The 27,097-nt window shown below is 44.9% G+C and overlaps 1 protein-coding gene across 19 annotated transcripts in view; it reads right to left on the bottom strand.

Annotated features, from left to right (window-relative positions):
• FHIT (fragile histidine triad diadenosine triphosphatase) overlaps positions 1-27,097 on the bottom strand; it is a 1,472,927-nt gene that overhangs the window by 16,711 nt on the left and 1,429,119 nt on the right. For 17 of the 19 annotated variants that reach the window (XM_070455767.1, XM_070455768.1, XM_070455766.1 and 14 more), the window contains one exon: positions 9,636-9,742. The exons of 1 other annotated variant lie outside the window; for it this stretch is intronic. In XM_070455767.1, the coding sequence (XP_070311868.1) occupies positions 9,641-9,742 (102 nt within the window). In that variant the 3' untranslated portion in view covers positions 9,636-9,640. Of the gene's footprint in view, positions 1-5,980; positions 6,565-9,635; positions 9,743-27,097 lie in introns of those variants that run through there. One more of the 19 variants, XM_070455777.1, reaches the window with a different exon arrangement.

Below are 27,097 nucleotides of genomic sequence, written 5' to 3'. Positions count from 1 at the left end.
TTACAAAGGGTACAGATGACTCTATTCGTAAGGCACAAATAGAGACAGAAGTAGAGAATGGACATATGGACACGGCAGGGGGAAGGGGAGTGGGGGACGGACTGGGAGAGTGGCATTGACGTATATACACTCCTGTGTGTAAAAGACAGCTCGTGGGAAGCTGCTCTATAGAACAGGGAGCTCAGCTCAGCTCTGTGATGACCTAGAGGGGTGGGATAGTCGGGGTAAGGAGACTCAAGTGGAGGGGAGATATTTATATATTTAAGTACACTTTCCAAGCAGGAATATGGAGTGGGTTGCCATGCCTGCCTCCAAGGGATCTTCCTGACCCAGAGATCAAACCCCCGTCTCTCACATCTTCTGCATTGGCAGGCAGGTTCTTTACCACTAGTGCCACCCAGGAAGCTGTTGCCTTTGTCTAATTATTGCTCCTTAGAAAGTAAGTTGTTGTTTTTTTTTTCCTTCTTACTATTAAATCTAACAAACTACTCTTTGATTTTCTGCAATTGTACCATGATATGCCTAGGTGTGTATTCTACACCCTCACTCTGGGTTTGGAGTGTTCTTGAATTTTTGGATTGGTGACTTGAAAAATTCTCAGCCACTATCTATTTAAGTATATCTTTCACTAAAATTCTGTTTTGGAATTATGCATATCTATTAGACTTTCTCAGTATAGTCTATACTTCTGACCTCTCATATTTTTGCCACTCTCCTTTCATCTCTTCATGGTTCTTTAGGAATATTTTCATTTTGTTGTTGTTCAGTTGCTAAGTTGTGTCTGACTCTTTGTGACCCCATGGGCTGCAGCATGCCAGGCTTCTCTGTCCTTCGGGAGGTTGCTCAAACTCATGATCATTGAGTTGGTGATGCCATCCAACCATCTCATCCTCTGTCATCCTCTTTTCCTCCTACCCTCAATCTTTCCCAGCATCAGGGTCTTGTCCAACAAGTCAGCTCTTCATATCAGGTGGCCAAATATTGGAGCATCCGCACCTTCCAATGAATATTCAGGGTTGATTTCCTTTAGGATTACATGGTTTGGTCTCCTTGCTGATCAAGTGACTCTCAAGAGTCTTCTCCAACACCACAGTTGGAAGAAAGCATCAGTTCTTTGATGCTTGGCCTTCTTTATGGTCCAACTTTTACATCCATACATGACTACTGGAAAAACCATAGTTTTGACTATATGGACCTTTGTTGGCAAAGTGATGTCTCTGCTTTTTAATATGCTATCTAGGTTTGTCATAGTTTTTCTTCTAAGGAGCAAGCATCTTTTAATTTCATGGCTGCAGTCACAATTTGCAGTGATTTTAGAGTCCAAGAAAATGAAATCTGTCACTGTTTTCCCACTTTTCCCCATCTATTTGAGATGAAATGATGGGACCAGATGCTATATTTTCATGGCTCATCTGTAAGTTCACTAAATTTCTTCTTGCCTGCCAAACTCAGGCTGCTAAATTCATTCATTGAGTTACTGTATTTTTCAGTTACAGAATTTGGCAGAATTTGGTTCTTTTTCACATCATCTCTCTATTTTTAATAGATTCTAGCTTTCTGTGGAATTTTTTTTTGAGGGGGGCATAATCTAGTCCTTTTCATTCCAAAAGAAAGTAAACAGATTTATTTTAATGGCTGTCTGGCGATTCTAACCTTGTTTACATTAAATTGTCTCCTCATAAGTTGTGTGTGCATATGTATACTGGTATTGGACATTTCATTTGAAAATATTTATAGAAAAAATTTAAGATTTTGGATGGTATTATTTTCTTCCAGAGGTGGTTTTTTCTTTGCTTCTTCCAGGAACCGAATAGGACTAGCAAATCAGAATCCCATTAATTCAGTGTCTGGGTCTGGTCTGTTTAGTAATAGAAACGGAAGTCACACTTCTTTCTTGGTGGTCTCAAAACAGCCTGCCCTACAGGTCTTGTCTTTAATTACTTCTTGAACTAATTTCTTACCACTCAAACATTTACATAATTTATTATCTCTAACGTGTAACAGAAATCAGAGGGAACATAACCCATCTATGCATTGGCATAGCCGATGGGCCCTCGCAGTTTTCGTGGCTCACCACTCATTATAAATTGGAGACAGCAGAACTTACTGCAGTGTCTCTTGGATCCTCAGAGAAGAAATAAATCCAGAAGGAGCACAATTTAGAGCTGCTTTTGCTAGCATATCCTGAATTGATTGGTTGCGAGCCCACATGATAACTTGGTTAGTGCCGGTGGAATGTCAGAATAATGGAGCAATCACTATATAAGAGGTGACTGAGGGACATTTTAGGCATAGGATGGCATGAATTGTGTAAATATTAGCTATTATTAAATGATGAGTCAAAGATGGTTCAGGTGAATTTTCATAGCTTTTCTTCATATTAACCCCCCCATGACCTCTAGGAGGGTCTTCTGTGCTCCCCCATCTTCCTTTACAACAGAGACAAAGACAAAATGTGAAAAGTGGAAGAGAAGAGAGAAGCAAGTAGACAAAGAAGAGTCTTGGGAGTGGGTAGATATTTGTGGAAGGTTTTGGCCTTATGGGACTATGCAGATTGACGTGATAAATCATCCATTTCTGGAAACGAGATGAGGATAAGGATGATGGTGATGATAGACTTTATCATCTCACGAGATACAAGTAAAGCTTGAAACTTGAAAAAGTTCCTTTTGGCATTTGGACTGCAGTCTTCTGAAAACGACTTTGTGCTGATGGATCCTGTAGTTCGAAGATTCAGAAGGGTTAAAGTTAACTTATGGACAGGAGTCATGTCTATGAACACTTGAATTAAATCTCAGATGAACAGTTCTGTAGATTCTTTAGCCCTTAGAGGCCTGGAAAGCGTCTGCCTGAACTATTGGGTATATTTTATAAAAAGCTAGATCTTGGTAAAACATTTTAAAAATAATGAAACTGAACTAAAAACCTCATTTTGGAACTATGAGGTGGACTTATTTCAAAGAATGTTTATGAAAGGGAAGGTTAAAGTATAACTAAATGGTTTTTCCTTGGAGTTATGATAAAATTATTTAACAGGATGTTGTTGCTCGGTCACTCAGTTGTGTCCAACTCTGTGACCCCACGGACTGCAGCATGCCAGGCTTCCCTGTCCTTCACCATCTCTCCTGGAATTCGCTCAAACTCATGTCCATTGAGTCAGTGATGCCATCCAACCATCTCACCCTCTGTTTCCCCCTTCTCCTACCCTCACTCTTTCCTGGCATCGGGGTCTTTTCCATTGAGTCAACTCTGCGCATCAGGTGGCCAAAGTATTGGAGCTTCAGCTTTAGCATCAGGCTTTCCAGTGAATATTCAGGACTGATTTCCTTTAGGACTGACTGGTTTGATCTCTTTGCAGTCCAAGGGACTCTCAAGATTCTTCTCTAGCGCCACAGTTTGAAAGCATCAATTTCTGGTGCTCAGTGTTCTTTAATGGGATATTAGATTTTGTTATGTCTAAAGTCTCCATGATACTATGGTTTATTACTCCTAGTTTAGACCATAGAGACTTGATTTATATTTAGCTAATCCAAATAACTGAATGTTAAAATCCTTGCTACTGAACTTTGGTTCTGTAAACATACTCTACACAAGGAAGGGAGAAGCAGCATAATTCAGTAGAAACATGCACAGCAGAGGAAGAAAAAGCAAACTAAACTATCTTTTCTTGCTTTCCTTAAGATGATGGATCCTTTATCTAAAGAGCTTTAGAACATCATACTAAAGTATCAGTAGGGCAAGGGGGCATCTCTTACTCTTTTCAAGTATCAATCTGGGGATGGGCTGAAAGAGTGATTGCAAAGACTTTTGCTGGTATTGATGATGCCCCAGCATGGGCCTTACCTCGCAGGTTTAGCACTAAATTGGCCAAGGAGCTGAAGTTACTCTTCCTCCCCGGCAAGGAAACAGGAGTACTCTGACCGGCTCCTTGGGTCTTTCTCATGGGAGGTTGCAGAGCTGAGAGGACACCCTCGTGGAGGAGGCTGAGGTTTTTTCTAAGTGGATGGGGTAGATTTCAAAAGGTACAATTGAGTGATCAGAACATGTACTCGGTAAGTAAACCTGTCCTTTCTTGTCCACCTCGACTATCCATGAGTACGATATGATACGTGTGGTCCAGTGGCTGAAATTATGGTGATTTTTCAAAAATTCTAGTGTCAAGATTTTGCTTTGACAGTGTATCTGTAGCTACTAATCATGCTGTTTTGGGCTGACTCAGTTGCTTTGCAATTGCAGGGCTCTGTTCTGAGTAAATGAGAGGCAGCCAATTATCTACGAAATAATGGTGTGCACAGAGGAGGGTTTGATGAATTACAGATGATCTCTGCTGACACAACAGGGTGTGGAGACCCGCTCCACTCTGACTTGCTATCAGAGTCAGGGGCGATGCTTGCAGATTTTACAAACAACACACCCCACAAAATCCCATCACGGGGTGGGAGTGGGGACAGGAACTGATAATATATAATGGTGTGTAGAGGCAGCCAACCCAAGAATTAAATACCTAGAGGGAAATTTAAAAAGAAAAAAAACAAACAAACTGTGAAGCTGTGTTCTAGGAAGGGCTTCGCTGAGGCTCAGCTGGTAAAGAATCTGCCTGCAACTCAGGAAACCTGGGCTTGATCCCTGGGTTGGGAAGATCCCCTGGAGGAGGGAAAGGCTACCCACTCCATTATTCTGGCCTGGAGAGTTCCATGGACTGTATAGTCCATGGGGTCGCAGTCTCAGACACATCTGAGCGACTTTCACTTCACTTCAGGAAGGAATGCAAAATTAGATGATAAATGCAGATCCACTGCCATCTAATGTGATTTAGAACAAAGACTAAAAACCGTCGCAAAACACCTTCCCAGGAACTCAGCCCTGTGCGGGGAGGTGATGCATAAATTCACCGAAGCAGAAAGCACATGCTGAATTCCTGGAACCAGAGGATTGCTGACCTCATCAGGGATCTGTCACGTGGACAGGGAGACCACCACAGCTTCATCCACAACCCCAGGCAGTTGTGGACTGTGGTTGGCTCGTCCCCTGAGTGCTGAAGGCAGCATCTGCTTTGTACTATTGCTTAAGCAACTGCCAACTCACAGTCACTCTTCTGCTCAGCCAAGGATTCAAGACATCCCTCGGGGTTATATGGAAAGATCAGGAAAAGTCTTCTGCACAACTAAGCCCATGTTGGTACTGTGATGGTTTCAAGAGGCAGAAGACACGGTTTCTAGTTTGGGAATGTTTGTGGTAGTGTGGTGGTCAGGCTGAGGATTAATTTGGGTCTGTAGAACAGGGTTGGTTACTTACTGAGGGGCTGCTAGAGTTTCCCACAGCAGACACTGCGCAGAGTGGTTGCCTGTCACAGTCCCGTTTCCTAGCTGGGGCATCTCCGAGCAGAAGGCTGCACATGCTGCTTTGCAGTATGCTGGCCGCTAAGGCAGATGAGTGACCAACAGGTCCCATCGGCCCGGAGACTGAGGGTGCCTGTGGGGGGCGGTGGGGTGTGGAGCAGGGCTTGCTGCCTGGAGCCCTCCACTTCTCGTCCCCAGGGAAGCTCACTCTGGCTTCCCCCACGCACTGTCTCCCCCACCCCCGTGCTGGCTGAGAGACTCAGGAAGCACTAGGTCAGGGGTGGGAACGGGTCTAGAGTCAGCTGGTTTGGGTTTGGGCTCTGACTTCTACTGCTGTTTTCCCAAGAGGGACATCACTGGTCTAAGATCATTTTAGCTGATGTACATGAAACCCCTCTGTAGGTAATTCTCTTTTAAATCCTTTGGATTAGGGCAAATGGAGAGTCTTGGTTTGGTGCCACCCTCTCTAAGGATGACCAGCCTCTCAGCTTAACAAAGAAGAGAAAGAATCTCAGTCTGATAGTTCCAGGCAAGCAGCTGTGCAGAGATGGAATTCGTCAGCACTGTTTCCCTTTTATATTTATTTTTATGCTTAACTTTTAATGATAAGTAATAAGTAATATGCATTTCTCTTATGGCTAAGATATAAAGTTTAAGATAAAATATAAAGTTTAAGATAAACTGAATTTTTAAAAGTGAATCAGGTAAATAGTAACTAGTACACAAAGATTGAAAAAAGCATGCCAAGATGGGAAGAAATGAAATTGGTGAGACACTTAAATGCCGAAGGTCCCATGACTTAGGCAGGTGGTCAAATGGTGGAGAAAAGACAGGCAGGAGTCAGCAGAGTGTGGAACACCTTTCAAGCAGAGTGAAGTAGTTGGTTCAGCCCACTAGGGTTCCTGCGGCCTGGCTGCAACGGGCCCAGGGAGGCAGGGACCCGAGTGGGTGGGATTGGCAGTAATGGGAAGAAAGTTCAGCAGGGGAGGGACGTCCTCACAGAGGAACCAGGGAGGCCAGCAGACCAGGTGGAGAGGCTGAAGACACAACTTGGAACACAGGAGAGCTGGGAGAGGGTGGCAGTGCTGACTGGAGCCACAGGCCCTTCTACGCAAGGTGAACAGTGAGAGACGAAGGGAAAGCCCTTGGAGGTGGGGCTGTCTGGGTGCAAATCTGAGCTCCACCACTTGCAACAGCACTTGGCATCACCGAGTCTTGTCATCACCTGCAAGGAAGGATAATAAGAGAACCTATGTGGTCTATCGAGTCTCAGCAATGGTGTGGTGATCATCCATTCCGGAGCCGAGCCCGGCATCCCTGCGTGCTGTGAAGTGTGCGGTCGGGCAGAGTGAGCAGCACCAGGGGCTTCAGACTGGCTCTGCCCGACACTGGCTTGCTGATGAGGGGATACTCAGGAGAGGCTGGAGCGGCCAAGGATATCTGGATTTCAGATACTGTGTGAAGTCTAGGTCTGTCCACGTCTTGCAGGACAGCCCTATTTGTTCCATGAACCCCTTAACACTGTAGAAACATTTGGTGCGTGTCGTGTCTGACTCTTTGCAACCCCTTGGACTGCAGCACGCCAGGCTTCCCTGTCCATCACCATCTCCCAGAGCTTGCTCAAACTCATGTCCGTTGGATCCATGATGCCATCCAACCATCTCACCCTCTGTCGCTCTGCAAACTGGACACCTCCCAAGCTGGGGGGCTCACCTCCTGGTATCATATCTTTTTGCTTTTTCATACTGTTCGTGGGGTTCTTGAGGCAAGAATATGGAAGTGGTTGGCCATTCCCTTCTCCAGGTGGTGAAATCTCAGGCTTATGTTTGGTCCCTCGCCTCCAAGTTACTCATCCTGTGCTCTTTGGCCTCCCTCCCATTTCCACTTACCACATCTGGCTGCTGGGAAAACTGAAGGTGACTTGTTTGGTCTGTAGCCAAACATCCTTAAAGAGAGATATTACTGTGAGTTCATTCAGAAGCCCACAGGCTGTCTGGCGATAGTTCGTGTAACAAGTTAAGGGGAATATCTTTCTAGAAGACTTACAAGGCAAGTTGATTCACCTGGAAGACAGGTGATGTTAGGCCCCAAGGCAAGACAGAAGCAAAAGCTGACAAAGCAGAGCATGCCAGAAACTCAGGGATGAGGTTTAAATTCTCTTAAACAGTCTAGAAAACACACTGTAAGACAGAATCCTACAACTGAGCAAGCCTCAGGAAAAGCCTGCAGCGTTCCTGCCTCGCCCTGGAAGTGCCTGTTACATAAGAAAGCCGGAAAGCGAAAAAACAAGAAACTCAGCCTAGAAAGTGGTGACACCATTTGAAGAGGACACACAGCTTGCAGAAGAGGAATAGGAAGACGTCCGTAGTCACGCCCACAGGCCTGTGTTCTTAGTAAACCAGCTTGGTCCTCAGGTGGGGAGAGAAGGGAAGGCAGGGAGAAGTGAGAAGGTGAACAGCGGTGGAAAAGATTAAAAATAAAATATCAATTCATACTGATGCATGGCAAAAACCATCACAGTATTATAAAGCACTTATTGTAAAGTGATTATCCCCCAATTAAAATAAAATTTTAAAAAGTCAGCCTCCACTCCCACCACTCTGCAACTGGGTGCAGAGCTGACAAGCCACTGACGTGGAGAAGGCAGTGCGCTTTCTATGATGCCAAGGCCCGAGACAGCAGCGATGTGAGCAATCACTGGGGGTGTGAGGGGGTGGGTATTTGATACTGGGTCTCTAAGGAATTAGAATAGTCATTAAAAAGAGGGTGGCAGGGAGAAAGACCAGGAAATGCACATTTATTTTAAACTAACTAAAACAGACTTACATCTCCAAATGAGAACCTAATACCACAACCAATGTTTTGTAGCTAAAAACCATGCTCATTAAGTCCTTGATACAACTTTGTATAATGCAATTGCTACCAATATTTGTTCACTAATTGCATTTTTAATTTGTATCTGATCTACTTCAGCTGCTTATAATATAAACACATTTACACAAGACCAGATGAAGCAGACAGTTTTAAAAGAGAAAAACAATGTAGAGAAGAGGCTTTTTATCTGGGGTCCATAATCCCTGCAGAAGTTTATTAACAGGGTTGTCAGATAAAATAGAAGACCCAGTTTAATTTGAATTCTAGATAACAAATAATTCTTTTACTCAAAGTAGGCCCCAATACTGTTTATTAACACTGATACCTTTCAGAAGATGCCTGAACTCCTTAACACTGCATACAAACGTGAAAAGGAGATTGGCTATCACCTTCTATAAGTCTCAAATCTGGGATCTCCCAGTAGTTAAACATCATTAATGTGAAGAGGTAATTCGAAGGGAAACAGAAAGATAATTTGCCAAAGAGCTGCCAGGAGAGCTGTGTGTGCCCTTAGTCTGCCAGTAAAGTCCATCAGTCCCGTCCGCCTCTCTGTGACCCCGTGGGCTGCAGCCTGCCAGGCTCCTCTGTCCATGGGGTTCTCCAGGCAAGAACACTGGAGTGGGTGGCCATGCCCTCCTCCAGGGGATCTTCCCAACCCAGGGGTCGAATCCAGGTCTCCCGCATTGCAGGGGGATTCTTTACCTTGTGAGCCACCAGAGACCCAGAGCCCGCCTGAGCATGGCTGAGTTGGTTGTGAGCTCTAAGCTGCAAGCTGGAAACAGGAATCTGAGACTTGAGCCTAAGGGCAGGGTGACTTCCTGGGAGGGTCTGGATTTTTTTTTTCCTTAATTGGTGAATGATTGCTTTACAGTATTGTGATGGTTTCTGTCCTCCATCAACATGAGTCAGTCATAGGTAGACATACGGTCCCTTCCCTTCCCGAACTTCCCTCCCACCGCTCTGGATTGTCACAGAGCAACGTCTCAGTAGCTCGCTATTCACACTTGGTAATGTATCCACTTCAGTGCTGCTCTCTCCATTTGTCCCACCCGCGTATGTCCCGAGGTGGGATGGCTGAGTCATATGGTGGTTTAATTTCGTTTTTTAGGAGGTCTGCCTTACAGACTATCTCCAGTTGCTTTGCAGAGGCTGGACTGGAGAGGACAGAGGGGTCAAGGGCCTGGGCAGGAAGCACAGGAACGGAGGGGAGAGGTGTAGAGAGGTGGTGTGGAAGTGAGACCCCAAGGGTCGGAGTCCTCCCCACTCCAGCTGCACTGTTTGTGCAGCCCCCACCGGTGCCATAGGGAGTGGGCGGGGCTGCTTCCCTGCCCCCCACCCCCGACGCGCGCTGGGCAGTGAGCCCCGTTTCCTGGGGAGGCGCCAGGAGGGTCTGCGCGATGTTGACCTGAACTGCAGTCTTACCTGCGTCACTGAAAGTAGCACCTCAGTGCTGCGGCCTCAGCCGCCATCTCCTCCTCTGACCGCCACAAGGCTGGGGAGTCTTGATCCTCTCTGTCGTGTTTCTGGAGCTTTGGAGAGAAAAAAAAAAAAGACTCCTGTGGGATCTTCCTTTGGAACAATTATTGTGGGGCAGCGGAACAGCATTTGCAAATCAGAGGCTAGGGCACATATCTTATCATTGTATTACTTGGCTGAGAATCCCCCTGCAATGCAGGAGACCCAGGTTCAATCCCTGGGTTGGGAAGATCCCCTGGAGAAGGGAATGGCTACCCACTCCAGTATTCTTACCTGGAGCATCCCGTGGACAGAGGAGCCTGGCGGGGCTACAGTCCACGTGGTCGCAAAGAGTCGGACAGGACTGAGGGACTAAGCACAATTACTTGCCGAAATCCGAAAATGGGGAAGGGTGTTGTGTAAAAATCCACATTTCTAACTTCTGTAACACAGTAACTAGATTAGGCTACGCTGAGGGCGGTTCACTGCCTTGTAATGATCCACTGAGGCTGGGAGTGGTGGTCACAGACGGCGGGGGGTGGGCAGGGGGCATCCTGCCATTTACCAAAACCCCCACCACCTTCTAAAATTATGCTTGACCAGCAGCATCCATTCTGTTTACTTCCCAGCCCCTGAAGACACCACCTTGGCCACCTGCCCACAATCATTTCCCAAGTTCGCCTGAGGTTAACCTACCTTCTCCTCTCTTATATGAGCTCTGAGCAGTTTTGCTCACTGAACCAAAATGGCCCAGGCCAATTGATGATAATAATAGAAGGGCCGTGAGTACTGAGTAAGAAATAAGAGTTGGTGCTGATGTTTCGTCACTAAGCTGTGTCTGACTCTTTTGCCACCCATGGACTGTAGCCCACCAGAGTCCACGGGATTCTCCACACCCATGGAGTGGGTTGCCATTTCCTACCTCAGAGAATCTTCCTGGATTTTTTACCAGTGAGTCACCTGGGAATTTTGAAGAAATAAGAGTATCTACATTAAAAGAGGCTTCAAGCCTGCAAATGGTAAAAAAAAAAAAAAAAAAACTAAGTGAGGAAAAGAATTAAATGAGGAAGCATCAAAAAATTAACACTCAGTCTTAGTCAAAAGAACTCTTTTAAAATCCTCTTCATATACACATATTTATTAAAAAAATATATATTTTGTGTATGTTTTGGTTTACATAGTGAGTGAATAAAATTTCAGTTCTATCAGAGAGAGAGGATGCTGTCAGAATGTTCTTCATTAGAAGAGCTCAGTTCCCCCTTAATCTCCTGTGCAGGTTAGTTTTTTTTTTTTTTCCATTTATTTTTATTAGTTGGAGGCTAATTACTTTATCATTGCAGTGGTTTTTGTCATACATTGAAATGAATTAGCCATGGATTTACATGTATTCCCCATCCTGGTCCCCCCTCCCACCTCCCTCTCCACCTGATCCCTCTGGGTCTTCCCAGTGCACCAGGCCCGAGCGCTTGTCTCATGCACCCAACCTGGGCTGGTGATCTGTTTCACCCTAGATAATATACATATTTCGATGCTGTTCTCTTGAAAGATCCCACCCTCGCCTTCTCCCAGAGTCCACAAGTCTGTTCTATACATCTGAGTCTCTTTTTCTGTTTTGCATATAGGGTTATCATTACCATCTTTCTAAATTCCATATATATGTGTTATATACTGTAATGGTCTTTATCTTTCTGGCTTACTTCGCTCTGTATAATGGACTCCAGTTTCATCCATCTCATTAGAACTGATTCAAATGAATTCTTTTTAATGGCTGAGTAATATTCCATGGTGTATATGTACCACAGCTTCCTCTCATCCATTCGTCTGCTGATGGGCATCTAGGTTGCTTCCATGTCCTGGCTATTATAAACAGTGCTGTGATGAACATTGGGGTGCACGTGTCTCTTTCAGATCTGGTTTCCTTGGTGTGTATGCCCAGAAGTGGGATTGCTGGGTCATATGGCAGTTCTATTTCCAGTTTTTTAAGAAATCTCCACACTGTTCTCCATAGCGGCTGTACTAGTTTGCATTCCCACCCACAGTGTAAGAGGGTTCCCTTTTCTCCACACCCTCTCCAGCATTTATTGCTTGTAGACTTTTGGATAGCAGCCATCCTGACTGGTGTGCATTGGTACCTCATTGTGGTTTTGATTTGCATTTCTCTGATAATGAGTGATGTTGAGCATCTTTTCATGTGTTTTTTTGCCATCTGTATGTCTTCCTTGGAGAAATGTCTGTTTAGTTCTTTGGCCCATTTTTTGATTGGGTCATTTATTTTTCTGGAATTGAGCTGCAGGAGTTGCTTGTATATTTTTGAGATTAATCCTTTGTCTGTTGCTTCATTTGCTATTATTTTCTCCCAATCTGAGGGCTGTCTTTTCACCTTGCTTATAGTTTCCTTTGTTGTGCAAAAGCTTTTAAGTTTCATTAGGTCCCATTTGTTTATTTTTGCTTTTATTTCTAAAATTCTGGGATGTGGGTCATAGAGGATCCTGCTGTGATTTATGTCAGAGAGTGTTTTGCCTATGTTCTCCTCTAGGAGTTTTATAGTTTCTGGTCTTACATTTAGATCTTTAATCCATTTTGAGTTTATTTTTGTGTATGGTGTTAGAAAGTGTTCTAGTTTCATTCTTTTACAGGTGGTTGACCAGTTTTCCCAGCACCACTTGTTAAAGAGGTTGTCTTTTTTCCATTGTATATCCTTGCCTCCTTTGTCAAAGATAAGGTGACCATAGGTTCGTGGATTTATCTCTGGGCTTTCTATTCTGTTCCATTGATCTTTATTTCTGTCTTTGTGCCAGTACCATACTGTCTTGATGACTGTGGCTTTGTAGTATAGTCTGAAGTCAGGCAGGTTGATTCCTCCAGTTCCATTCTTCTTTCTCAGGATTACTTTGGCTAGTCGAGGTTTTTTGTGTTTCCATACAAATTGTGAAATTATTTGTTCTAGTTCTGTGAAAAATACCGTTGGTAGTTTGATAGGGATTGCATTGAATCTATAGATTGCTTTGGGTAGTATAGCCATTTTGACAATATTGATTCTTCCAATCCATGAACACAGTATATTTCTCCATCTGTTTGTGTCCTCTTTGATTTCTTTCATCAGTGTTTTATAGTTTTCTATGTATAGGTCTTTTGTTTCTTTAGGTAGATATACTCCTAAGTATTTTATTGTTTTTGTTGCAATGGTGAATGGTATTGTTTCCTTAATTTCTCTTTCTGTTTTCTCATTGTTAGTGTATAGGAATGCAAGAGATTTCTGTGTGTTAATTTTATATCCTGCAACTTTACTGTATTCATTGATTAGCTCTAGTAATTTTCTGGTAGAGTCTTTAGGGTTTTCTATGTAGAGGATCATGTCATCTGCAAACAGAGAGAGTTTCACTTCTTCTTTTCCTATTTGGATTCCTTTTACTTCTTTTTCTGCCCTGATTGCTGTGGCCAACACTTCCAAAACTATGTTGAATAGTAGTGGTGAGAGTTGGCACCCTTGTCTTGTTCCTGATTTCAGGGGAAATGCTTTCAATTTTTCACCATTGAGGGTGATGCTTGCTGTGGATTTGTCATATATAGCTTTTATTATGTTGAGGTATGTTCCTTCTATTCCTGCTTTCTGGAGAGTTTTAATCATAAATGGATGTTGAATTTTGTCAAAGGCTTTTTCTGCATCTATTGAGATAATCATATGGTTTTTATCTTTCAATTTGTTAATGTGGTGTATTACATTGATTGATTTGCGGATATGAAAGAATCCTTGCATTCCTGGGATAAAGCCCACTTGGTCGTGATGTATGATTTTTTTAATATGTTGTTGAACTAAACTTGTTATTCCTGTCTGTAGCTGTAGACACTGTAAAATGCTGAGGGCATACATTTCTCCACAGGAGGCATAATGCAGTATTTCATGTTAAGTCATCTGAGGAGACTGGGGCCAGCTATTTAACAGCACCAATGATGGCCAGTATTTATGATGCGAAGGGCCGTTTCTTCCTCTTCATGTATTACTTCCTCGTGCATCATTTCACTTAATTCTTACAATAGCCGATACACGAGGCAGGCACTACCCCGCTCCTTCTTCAGCTCAGCTCAGTCGCTCAGTCGTGTCCGACTCTTTGTGGCCCCATGGACTGCAGCACACCAGGCCTCCCTGTCCATCACCAACTCCTGGAGCTTGCTCAAACTCATGTCCGTTGAGTCGTGATGCTGACTCCTTCTTACCAAGGAAGAAACTAAAGTCTGAGGAAGTTCCGTCCCCTGTCAGAGATCGCCCAGCTAGGAGCAGTAGTGGTGGGGGGTGTTCCCCACAGTTTTTCCCTTTTTAAAATCCTCTCTGGGAGGAAGTGCGGTGTCACCAGAGAGCCAACATTTCCACAGCTCCTGGCCCCCAGGTACCATTACCCAAAAGTCAGATCCTCCAACAAAGAATCTTGCCGACTCAGGCAAGTGGCACAATTAAAATAGCAGAGTTTGCGATCTAAGGCCCCAGTCACTCCCACTCTAACCCAGAGACCCCACCCCAGCAACTTGCAGCAGATGGAGAGATGTTCCGATTGTTTCAGAGCCAACTTGGATACAGAAGACAAAACAGTGAGCAGACCTAGATGCTTGTGGGGTAAGTGTGAGCCTAAATGAGGTTCATTAGCATATACCCCAGCCACGAATATGTTTATGAGGGTCGTGGATCTTCTGCTCCATATCTGGCTGCTAGCATGCTGGTTTTACACTTTGCCACATAGATTTAATTTCCCTTAGTGGAAGAAAACCACATTAAGAAGTCATTTCCTTCCTTGCAGAGGCAGAGATGACGCAATGGCTACAGGCAAGTCAAACAGGATTGCTATTTTTCTCCTCAAGAACTAATTTTCATTTTGATACTAGCTTTAGGTCTGTTATAAATCCATCTTGTAACTATTTCAATAGGATGACAGAGAACAACGCAAAGCCCAGAAAATATGGCCTCCCCACTTCTGGTACTGCCGTCGGAAGACGCAGAAATCAAGCATTAAGTGGCCTCATCAAGGCAGATCGCACCAGATGAATCCAAATAATTTAGAGCCTGCAAACGTTAATGCCTCCTTGGTTATCAGGCTTACCGTCTGTTATTGTCATATGTCTCCCAGATGGCAGCATCATGCCAATGCTTAGAAGTTGTTTATGGGAAATAGGACATGAGTAAAACAAAAACTAATGCTATTTGCAAAGCTCTATGGTATATGGTTTTTAAAACCTAGGGGTTTCTAGTCCCAAAAGTCCCCGATGGAAGCACGTGGCTTTCTTCAGAACAGCCATGTTCAACCCCGGCTGCCCACAGGAATCACAGGGAGAACTTTAAAAATGACAGATGGTGGTCCTGCCCCAGGGGTTCAGGCTTAATTGGTCTAGGGGGGCAGCCTGGCGGTGGGGACTGTTTTCAAACATCTCAGGCAGCTCTCAGGTGCACCTGTAGTTGAGAAACCGTGTGTTTCGGAGAAGTTTGTGTGCACAGATAGAACCCATATATATTACAGAAAGAATATTACACATTTGCCTTTAAGCCCATTGCTTGCGATTCCACAGTATGGAGGCTTTCCTTGGCAAACTCTCCTCTGAAACTGCCCTTCTTCTCTATCCAAGGATCGTCTGAGCCACAAGGCTCTTTTCCCAGCAACATCAGGATGCTGGTCTGGTGTGGGAGCTTTTGAATGCATGTAGAGTCTGCAGGCATAGGCAGCCTGGGAGAGGCCTGGTGGGCAAGCCTCATGTCCTGGAAGAGCTGCCCAGGTGACTTGGAAATGAATTGTGCTGTGGGTCAGAGTAAGATTCTATTTCTCCAAGCAGCCCAAGAACCTGCGGGCTGGAAACCGCTGCCGAGCTAACTAACAGATAAGCCCTAATCATGACTCTAAAAAGCGCCTTATCCAAAGGCACTATTTGCCTCAGGTGACCTTCAGTGGTGGAGGAGGGCATGGCAACCCACTCAAGTATTCTTGACTAGAGAATCCCATGGACAGAGGAGCCCGGTGGGCTATAGTCCGTGGGGTCGCAAAGACTCAGACATGACCGAGCAGGCATGCACCCATGAGCTTTAATGGAGGAGTTTCACTTCAGAAGAACTTTCCAGATTACCTTAGACCATCCATAGGGAAAGGCAGTGATGACTTATTCACCTGCCAGATACTTATGGTGTCCTTGCAATGCCAGGAGGCAGCCCTGGCATGCATGCACCTACCCGGACTAACCTCTCTACTGTCCTCATGCGCCACCCAGGTGGGTTGGTTGGTTACAGATGAGATGGGCATTACCACGTGAGAACAGTGCTGGGAGGGGCTCACCTAGCCTGAAAGGCTTCTGAGAGGTGATTTAGTTTCACAAGGAAAGAAATAGACTGTTAGGATAAAGAGTGATGGTGGCGGCAGGAGTGGTGATTACCCTAAGGGACACCCAGCAAGGACTCTCCAAGAAGATGAGATTAGGCCCAGACATGAACAATGAGAAGTGCAAGCTCTCTAACCTCTCTGGGCCTCAGCCTCCCCCTCCGTAAAAGTAGGGAAGAGGTCTTTATACTGATATGCATGACACATAGTAAGTGGTGTTGGGTGTTTGCGGCTGTTGTTGTTACAGGCTGGATACACTGTCCCCTGACAGTGACCAATGATCAACCCAGAGAGGTTGTTTCTATGCATAAGAGTACCTTTACTCTCTTCATGGTTTTCCAGGGACCTTTGTCTTTTAACTACTGTGTGAAAGCATCAGCAGTCATGATCACAGTTAAAACCGAACCAACTCATCTAATGAGACATTCAGGTCTGAGGAGGAAATTCAGCCCCTTCAGTCGTGAAATACCAGCAATAACCCCTTCCTCTCAGAGTGGTTGTAAGAAGTGAAAGAAGTATTAATGGAGGCTCCTGACTGGTAAAGGTTAAGACCCTGGAGTGAAAGCATGTGGAAAAGGTCAAATGCAGTCACAATTACCCTGGGAAGATAGATGCTGGATTCAGCAAATAAAAGTACAGGGCACCCAGAAAATTTATTTTTAGTTTATCTCACTCACTATTTGGGATATACTTATATTAAAAAGTATTCAGAGTTTATCTGAAATTCAAATTTAACTGGACATCCTGTATTTTATCTGGCAACTCAGGGTCTCAGAGACCCCTTGGAAAGATACGCTTGGAATAGGAAATGCTTGGTTTTATTTCAGTTGTTCCCTAAACTGCCGAGCTGTGAATCATGGAAAAGATAGAGGAGACTGTCCGAAAGAAAGTCAGATTCAAGGCTAGCATTTTATGCATTCTGGGGCTTATTATTATCGTTGCATGAAATGCACAGGAAATTACCTGTACTGTTTAAATGGCAAAGTTCATCTGTTCTCAGATGCACAGTTGTTCACATTTTAACGTCTCTGAAATCAGAGCATGTCCTACCATCAACGGTGTGACATAATTTCATTGGCAGTGTTTTTCTTTCTTATTAGTACATAAAATAACAGTTTGAGTTAACTTCTTTCAAATGCAGTGTCTGGGATTCAATGTGCTAGAGTTCCCCCCTTGCCCCTCTGCAATGGGGCCACAGCATCAAATGATGAATACAATACACTCAGCACCTAGGCTCCCGCAACACCCATGCCTTCCCTTATCTTTATGCAACAGCGAGACTTGAGACTCTTTTCAGAAGCATGTTTCTCTGGAGGAAGGCTCATGCCAAAGTTACAACGTTTGCGGAAACTTGAACCAAAGTCTTTGTTCACATTCTACAGAGGGGAGTCTGTGAGGGCTCTGGGAAGTGAATTCTATTTCTATACAATTTTGAAAAGAGATTCAAGAAAAAAAAAATGTATCTGCAGTCATCCTGCTTTATCTGCCTGGAATGATTTCTGGAGAAGGTAGTGTTAACAGCATTTCTGATTGAAGTGTGGATACGTGTCAACTTTGACCCTGGGCTGCTTCCTGTCCTTTAAGTGTGTTCTTATGAGGTGTGAGGGGCAGTGATTAATTCCCCAATGTAACGCTCAAACTGCCTTGACTATTGACATCTTTATAACTCCATAATGGAATACAGTAGGAGGAATGATTCACAATAATTTAAATGTTTTCTCAGAATTTAGAAGTAATCTGTAGTAGAATGCAGAAGTGTCTTCAGAGAACAGACAAACAATTTAAAGCCACTCCTTAAAGAAGCCAGTGGCTGAATACAAACTTGGGTGGTGTTCTAAAGTTCATTAGTATCTTTCCTTGTTGTTAGTTTTATAAAATAATATAAAGAGCAGAGAAACCATTTCTTATGGTTGGTAGTTCTGTTTAGATGTTTATATGTTTATATAAACATTGCAAGGAAAATAATTTCAGTGGAAGTAAATCTATTTTTTTAGATCTGATCCTCTATTACTGCTTTCAGTTTAGACAACAAGTATTTCTTGACCACATGATATATTACAGGCACTGTTTTAGGTCTTCTGAAAGTTATAAAGATGCAGGAGACAAAAATCTTTGCCTGCTGGAGTCTTGCCACTCAGCAGGGCATAGAGATTCATACATGCATCATTTAGTCCAAGTCAGTATGGCATAAACACTGGACCAGAAGTCCTCCCATAGTGCTCTCAGGATATATATGAAGGAGAGAGTAATTCTTCCTGGGGTAGGGTCTGCAGTTGAGTCTAAAAAATCAGGATTTTCCCTGGCTTCAAAGATGGTGATGGGATTTTAAGGACAAAGGTGTTCTGGGAAATAAGAATACCTTCAGAAGATGCACGAGGCATCTACCGGCTCTCTTGTAACGTGTGCCCATCTCCAGCTTCACCGTCCATGTGTACCGGTCTTTCCTTCCAGACGAATCCTGCCCTGGCATCCTAGCCATGCCTGCCTGTCTGTCAAAGTTGCTGAGAGATCATGCACTCAGTTGCCATTTTATGAAGGCTTAGCATTCCATTGTTAAAACATGGGACCCACAGCCCAGAAGATGGGCTCCAATCCTGCAGTTCAGAGCTACACACAGGTTCAGACCCTATCAAGACAGATGTGTGCGTGCGTGCGTGCTAGGCTGCTTTAGTTGTGTCTGACTCTGTGCGACCCCATGGACTGTAGCCCACCAGGCTCCTCTGTCCACGGGATTTCCCAGGCAAGAATACTGGAGTGGGGTGCCATTCCCTTCTCCAGGGGATCTTCCCACCCCAGGGATCAAACCCATATCTCTTATGTCTCCTGCATTGACAGGTAGTTTCTTTACCACTTAGGGCCACCTGGGAAGCCCTACTGAGACAGATGCTCCATTCCTAATCACCTTTCTGTCTGCCGAGTAATCTCTGTTGGTACCAGCTTGCCCTAAGCTGGTACCAGTGTGACTTCTACCAGAATGAGAGGTGCCATCCAGACTGTAGGCTAGAATACAAGAAGGCTTTGTGTGGATCCTACTTATTTGAGGCTTATCTCCCATTTATGATGTCATCTCAAATTTCCCCTTAAATTTAAGTTACAAATGAGTCGATTTAGACAGTATATTATGTAAAAACGAGGGAAACATGCCATAAAACATGGCAATAACCCTGGAAAATGGTCCAGAGGTGGGAGAAGTGCTCGAAATTGTGAAACCTGGGCCTTTGAGAACATGCACCAGACACACGAGGGTGACTGTGTCTATGAGTTGAGCAGAAGTCATCAGGAAATGTTTTTTTTTTAATGACAGATACTTAGAAGTCAAAATGATATTGTAGTATAAGAGGAGAATCAGAGCATAGTGATGTGCAGGAGTGGTAGAGCTTTGGGCAGGGGCTTTGGGGCAAGGTCCACGCAGAGGTGACACTTCAGCGGCGACATGAGCAATGACTAGATGTCCATGAAGCAAGAGGCTACGCAGACAGCAAGTGCAGAGCCTTGAGGGAAAAGGAAGCTTGGCATTTGGGTAACTGGCTAGAAGAGTGAGTGCAGGAGATAGCTGGTCATTTACAGCTGGTGGGAATGGCTGGGGGTGTGGATTTTATTTTTGCTGTGATACTAGTCACTCAGTCCTGTCCGATTCTTTGCAACGCCATGGACTGTAGCCTGCCAGGTTCCTCTGTCCATGAAGTTCTCCAGGAGAGAATACTGGAGTGGGTTGCCATTTCCTTCTCCAGGGATCAAACTCTGGTCTCCTGCATTGCAGGCAGATTGTTTGCCGTCTGTGCCACCAGGGAAGTGATGAGAAGATGTTAAAGGTGTAGAAGCAGAGAAGGAAAAGCACCGGAGTAACTTTTCATCAAGAGGAGCCTGGCTGGGGCCGTAGAGGGAGGCAGGTGAGTGCGGGAGCTGGAGGGAGGGCTCAGGAAGCAGTGGGGGCGGGTGAGCGCGGTGCGTGCAGTGTGAGCGCTCGGCCTCTCCCCGTGTATGGACGTTTACACTTCCCGCTGGTGCATCCTTCCTCTGGGCACTCTGTGAGGCCACATTGGTCCTGGCTCCCCTGCTCACGGCTGCCCCGAACCAGTGTGAAAATCACTCTGTTTCTGCACATCTCTCTTTAAGCATACACTCCCTGAAGTCTCCAAGAACCCTTGCCTCCCCGTTCAGATCTGGATGCTATTTCACGCTCTCTGTAGCTCTCAGACACGCAGTCAGTGCCCTGCAAGCACATGTTGTCCCAAACACTGAATAACCAGAGCGGGTTATTGAGCAGGCTGTCGCCACCCTGGGCCTTCTTGGTGTCCAAATGAATCACCTCTTGCTTTCATTTGAGGCAAAAAAAAAAAAAAGGTCTTGTGTCATCAAACTCTTACTGCCACTTGTACTTAGAACCCTGAGATTCTTCAAATATCTATTTGTGCAAAACTACATTCATTTCTTCCCTTAATGGGAGGGATCCTGTAACTGTGGACTACATGCTAGAAAACTGATTCCCTCTGTTCACTGCCGAGTTTCAAAGCCCAGGTCTTTGCTCTTTCTGGAGAGAAATTCTAGTAATCGATGGAGCATTCATCATCTGATTAGTTGCCGCAGCTTTGACTTGAGTGTTAACGTGCTTGAGTAAAAGCAAAAGTTGCTCTAGTGCTGCCAATGGGGCCGAAATGCTGAAATAAGCTATTACATTAATTAATGGCATCCTACTTTAAGGCGTATAGAGTGTTGACGTTTAAGAATTTGTAACCCCCCAAAGTATTTATGAACTAGAAAATCACAGCAGTGGAAAATAATTATGCCAAACCACTGTACTATAACAGAATCCAATTGCTTATCCAATTATACACTAAAGTATCACGTTGTCAAGCTGATTGCCAAAGCAGCAAATGAGACTGCCTGCATCACAGTCTGGATGGGATACCATCAACCGACTAAACTGTGAGTGGTTTTCACAGCACCCCTCGAGCCTGCTAAACCTGCACTAACCAAGGCAGACAGTTCTGGTTTGCGAGGGTGCACACCCGCCTACCCTCACAAAATCGCCTTAATTGGCAGGACAGTAAAGTTTGCAGGGTTCCATAAGAAGCGTGTTAGGAACAGTCCAGCAAAAAGCAGCTGTGGCTCCGGGCCCTATGCAGAGTTGATTTCGATGAAAACATCTGTGGGATCACTTCCTGTCAGGGGAACGAGCAGCGAGGCCAACCCCAGGTGGGCATCTGAGGAGTGGCTGACCCGGATCTGTCGCGCTGAATCACGGCTCGCCGCCCGTCTAGAGCTTCCTGACAATGTGACATCAGGGCGGCTGAGTAACCGGGTTCAGCGACGGGGCTGCAAGGGAGCAGGGGGGTTGCTACCGGGGGTCACTACGTCTGAGCATCATCAGCTTAGACAGACTGAGGAAATACTCCTTTGTTTAACACTGCTGCAAACACGGGTGATAAAGCAGTCCAAAAGAAAGCCAAAGTCACAGACAAAGATCAGCCTCTGAGCTGGGGTCAGGATCCACCCGGGGGGCCTCCTTCTGGGGAGAGTTGTCTCCCAGCGGACACGGTTTGCAGTAAATAATCGCCAAGGCCTCCCCCAGGCTCCGAACTGTGTATGCTTTCCTGGTTTTTTGTGGATTGGAAATTAGAGAAGGAAATGGCAACCCACTCCAGTATTCTTGCCTGGAGAATCCCAGGGACAGAGGAGCTGCTGGCGGGCTACAGTCCATGGGGTTGGGAAGAGTCAGACACAGCTGAGTGAGTGAGTGCAAGAACGCAGGAAATTAGTCAAGTCCCAGGGACTAGAGACTTCTACCAGTTTGATTGCCTCAGGCCTTCTGTTTCTAGAAACATGCTCACCAAGAAATGAAAAGCCCTCTATATGGGAGGTTTGTGATGAAGCAAACTGCAGAGATGGAAGCATTTATTCAAAAAGCAATTTCCTCAGCTGGTCATGTTCTGTAAGCCTCCCCACCACCCCGGCCTGTGTTGAGGATATTGGTGTTTGAGCAGGAGTGTTCTCCCTTATTCCTAGAGTGATGTCAACCTGAGGTGCTCAGGATGGGGAAAGGGAAGAGGCAAAGGGTTAGTTCCTGGTTTTGTTCTAATCTCCTGAGCACTTCATTCTCTGTTCCTACTGCAGTATGGCTTCTTTTTCCAAAGGCGCCTTACAGAACCTTCAGCAGCGAGGTCCAGGCAGGACCACCATCCCCAAGGAGGGGCTGAGCCAGGACACAACACACAAGCCAAGCCAACACACAGCCCAAACCACACCGCCAGACACACAGCCTCAGAATCCTGCTTAACACAGTGTATGCGGTAGCAGTAACTCGGACCTCAAAATAAAACCCATTTGCAGAAGCCGAACTAGGTAAAGGGACTGTGGATCTTTCAAACACTGGAAGTTTATTTGTCTGCAGAACTCAATAGAGTGTTCAACAAATAGTAATATATCTTCTGCTTGCTGGCATGGTACATGGAGCCAGCACTAGTGAGCGGGCGGAGCAAGGCTGTGAGCATTCAGGAGGTTTACATTCCAGGATAGTAGGCAGGCAAATAGCAAGAAATCAAAGCTGTTAGAACCAAGAGTGATGGGATGGTCAAGGAAGACTGCCTGGAGGTGGTGACAGGGAGGCTGAGAGTGATCAGCAAGTGCAGATCCCCAGGGAAGGCCAGAGGTGTCTGCATGGCCTCTGAACTGGCTGAAGACTGGTGACTGAGGCCGTGTAAGGAAGCACCCAAAGACTGGTCCCCTCACCCGTCTTCAGCACGTACTTCTTCTAGCCTCAGAAGAGTAGTTACCGGGTGAAGGTGCAGGAAGTTCAGATGCGGAGAGGTGAAGGAGGGGGGCCAGCCTCGCTTCCTGCCTTGAGGTCTGCTCACAGCCCCCTGCCTCCCCCCCAACTTAGTATCAGGTCTTGCTAACTGGAAACCATCCATGGAAAAGCAGGTGAGATGGAAGTTATCCGCACAAGTGGTGACTAGCAGGGAACAGCAAGGACGCAGGCTGACCTCGCAAACTCCTCTCCAAACACCCAGCCTCTGTCCAGCAGACCTGAAAGAACTCCCCTAGCACCAGCGGCCAGGTGCCCAGCCCCGGAACTACACATTAGGTGAGCCGTGACTAGTGGAGACTATATTCCGGGCAGGCTCACCACTCCCCTGCATCGCTCATGCTTTCTCTTTCTAAGACGATCGTTCTGCCACTGTACCCTCTGAAGCTGCTCTGCACCCCTTGGAAGTCACCTACCCTCTGTGACTAAGGAACCCACTCCTTTCTGATGGAGCTCTTCCAGCGCCCTTCAAAGAACCTGGCCTGTGTGTTTTGCACAAACAAATGAGGAGCCAGCCTCTCCCAAACACCTCTATCTCATTTAAAAACCTTCTGTAATGAAGACATAAAGCCTTGGATGTGGCTGAAATGCTAAGCTTAACAGGCATGACAATAGATCTTTGTCACAGAGGATTTCAAATGCCTTAAAAAAAAAAAGAATATGTAAAATGAAAGAAATTGAGATGGGGCTCACTTGTTCATTTTCTACACTCTGTAAGTGGCCAAACCTCAGAAATCAGCACAGACAATAGAGATATGAGGCGACTGCAAACACACACACAGCTTCCCAGAGTGAAAAATTAAAATCAGTGCCAGGCTTGGGACTACTTTGAAGCATCAAATTTAAAAAGAGATATCTTCACCTTTTTCAGGTTTTTCTTGTGTATCTCACAATTATTTATTACTGAGATAATCAACAGGCACTATACACATGCACATATATATACAAAAATCCTGGGCTTGGCATACACACAGACACACACATACGACCTGATTTTAAAATATTATGAGTATCTTTGATGTTCCCATTAAAGCTAAAAATATTATTGTTGGGAGTTATAACTTTATGTATTAAAAAATACATAAAAATCTTTCAAAAGTTCTAATCTTTTAATTAATCTCACCTCAGTACTGCTCAAGGGTTTAAAGGAATTTATTTGGTCGGTTTTAAATGATAAAAGATCAAAATGCTTTAAAATAGCGTCTTATAATTTTAGGTATCTATTTAAAGGTCCAGAAACAAATATTTGAAAACAGCCTGATGCTAGAATCAGGGTCTGAAACACATTTTAAAGCTCTCCAGTCTGAACGCCTATTGACACTTGTACCCTGCAGCTACATTGCGTCCCAGGGGCGGGCATGCCCTGGGCTGAATGTTCCGGGGATGGACAGCTTACTGCTCCTCCAACAGTCTGACCCCAGTTGACAAGGTGTGCTGGGAGACCATTATTCCTCAGCCTGAGTCTAAATCTCCCTCCCCACTACTTCTACTTCTGACTCTTAGACTCACACCACACAAGATCAAGTTACCGTAAAGACATTACTTCTAAGTACTGACACCTTTGAGCTATACCTAAATCTGGCAATATGATTGGATATAAGTCTTCAGGAGTGCTCCAGCATTACCAGTGAGAGAACAGATCAGAGCAACGTCTTTGGAAAACCGTTTGCCATTGTCTCCGAAAGTTGACATCTGTGGTTCCCCAAAACCTGGCAATACTATATACCCAGGTATGTACTTGAGAGAAATTCTTGTCCACATACATAAGAATCTTCCAAGTAGCTCTGATTAAAATAGTGAAAGCCTGGACATGACCACTGCTATTCGGAAAGTATATGAATAAAATGCGATATATTCATATGATGGAATACCGCTCACTGATCAAAATCACTGCTTGATAGAGACAATAGCCCATAGGGACTAAGCTTAATAACATACTATTAAGGAACAAAGAGGATTCCCCAAAGATAAGATGCAGCATTTTTATAAACTTAAACGTATGTATATTTAGTTGTTCTTTAGGAATGCAGAGAGATGCCTAAAATGAAGTGAAGGGGTGGGGACCATAGGATGCAGGGTGATGGCCAGATTAGTGCAGGACAGCAAGTATGGTGTATAGATCTGTCACATGGTGAGACGAAGGATGTGCTAGATATTTACAGTGGAACGTTGTTCAGTCATAAAAAATGAACAAAATAATGCCATTTTCAGCCATGTGGACGGACCTAGAGATCGTTGTACTAAATGAAGACAAAGACATATATGATGTTGCTTATATGTGGAACCTAAAAAAATGGTACAAATTAACTTATTTACAAAACAGAAATAGATTCACAGATGTAGAAAACAAACTTATGGTTACCAGGGGGTAATGGGAGAGGGGAGGGATAAATTGGGAAATTGGAATTGACGTACACACACTACTATATATAAAATAGATAGCTAATAATAAACTAGTGTATAGCATAGCGAACTCTTACTAAGCATTCTACAATGCCCTATATGGGAACAGAATCTAAAACAGAGTGGATATATGTGTAAGTGATTCACTTTGCTATACACCTGAAACTCACATGACATTGTAATTCAAGAATACCCTAACTGAAAAAAAAATGTATGCCTCAAATACTGTGCTGCATTTTACTGCATCACAGGCCAGAAGCAACCAAAATGTCCACAGGCAGATGGATGGATAAAGAAGATACGGTACATAGATACACAGTGGAATATGACTCAGCTATAAAAAGTAATGAAATAATGCCTTTGCCAGCAACATGCATAGACCTGGCGATGATCATCCTAACTGAAGGAAGTCAGATAGAGAAAGACAAATAGCCTAGGATATAACTTAGGGGTCGAATAGAAAAATCTGTATCAATGAACTCATCTGCAAAACAGAAACAGACTCACAGGCTTAGAACGGTAACTTCTGGCCACCAAAGGGGAAAGGTGGGGTGGAGGGAGGTAGTTAGGAGGTCAGGCTTACCATATTCACAGTAACACATGTACAAGAGATAATCCACAAGGACCTACTGGATAGCACGGGGGACTCTGCTCAGCCGTCTGTAATAACCTATGTGAGGAAAGAGTCTGACACGTATCTGTATCACTGAACCAGGTTGCTGAACACCCAAAACACACTCCCCTTGGTAAATCAACTCTAGTCAAGTATAAGATAAAAATAAAAGGCCAGCCAATGATATTCGCTTCAGACCTGGGTAACCTGGGCTGCTTGCACATCCCTGGAGCCTGAGCAGCCTTGGGTGCTAATGAGAGACTGAGGGAGCTGGGGAGAATGCGCCAGAAAAGGAGCCCCCCGACCCTTGGACCTGGAGTGATTGGTCCCCTGCGGATGGGACCCCAATCTCCAAATCCAGGCGGGCCCCCCAACAACAGTGGGCCTGCCGGGCAGGAAGAGCTTTGACACGGCCCCTGGTCTCCGAGCCTCCTGGGGGTGGGGTTCCCACCAGCAGTCTCCTTCCAGAGTCACCCCACCTAAGCACCACAGCACCCTCAGCAGTGCAGTTTGGGGAGGACTTGGGATTTCTCTGGGGTGCAGGGGAAGGGCAAGAAAGCATTAGATACAAGCCCTGGCACATTCCACTCTCCTCTACAACCCTGCAAGAGGACTTTCTCTGGGCTCCAGTGCCTAAGGAACCCAAGTGGGGTGTGAAGAGGGCTGCCGCCTTGTGGACACTTCCTGTAACAACAACTTGAAAACTGCTGAAAGTCACAGTGTGAGTCTGACTCTTTGTGGTCCCATGGACCACGGCCCATAGCCTGCCAGGCTCCTCTGTCCATGAAATTCTCCAGGCAAGAATACTGGAGTGGGTTGCCATGCCCTTCTCCAGGGGATCTTCCCGACCCAGGGATTGAACCCCAGTCTCCTGCATTGCAGGCTGATTCTTTACCAATGAGCCACCAGGTAAGCTCCAGAAATCAAAAAGCAATTCAAAAGAGGACTGACCTTCAAGAAGCCAATCTCAAGAGGTCAACTTAACTCATACTGTTCTTTTTTTTTTTTCTTTGTTTTTGGAGACCCATAAAAAGATGTTTCACATTGCCAAATATTAGAGAACTGCAAATGAAAACTACAAAGAGGTATCAACAAACACCGGGCAGAATGGCCATTCTCAAAAAGACTACAGACAGTAAAAGTGGAAGAGGGTGTGGAAAAAAGGGAACCCTCCTACTCTGTTTTTGGGAATGTACATTGGTAACAGCTACCATGGAGAACACTAGGGAGCTTTGTTAAAATTTAAAAACTGAGCTAC

Source organism: Odocoileus virginianus, chromosome 26 (assembly GCF_023699985.2).
Source record: "Odocoileus virginianus isolate 20LAN1187 ecotype Illinois chromosome 26, Ovbor_1.2, whole genome shotgun sequence".
Lineage (NCBI taxonomy): Eukaryota > Metazoa > Chordata > Mammalia > Artiodactyla > Cervidae > Odocoileus > Odocoileus virginianus.
The sequence above is the reverse complement of the archived record's forward strand: the minus strand, read 5'-3'. Positions and strand labels throughout refer to the sequence as shown.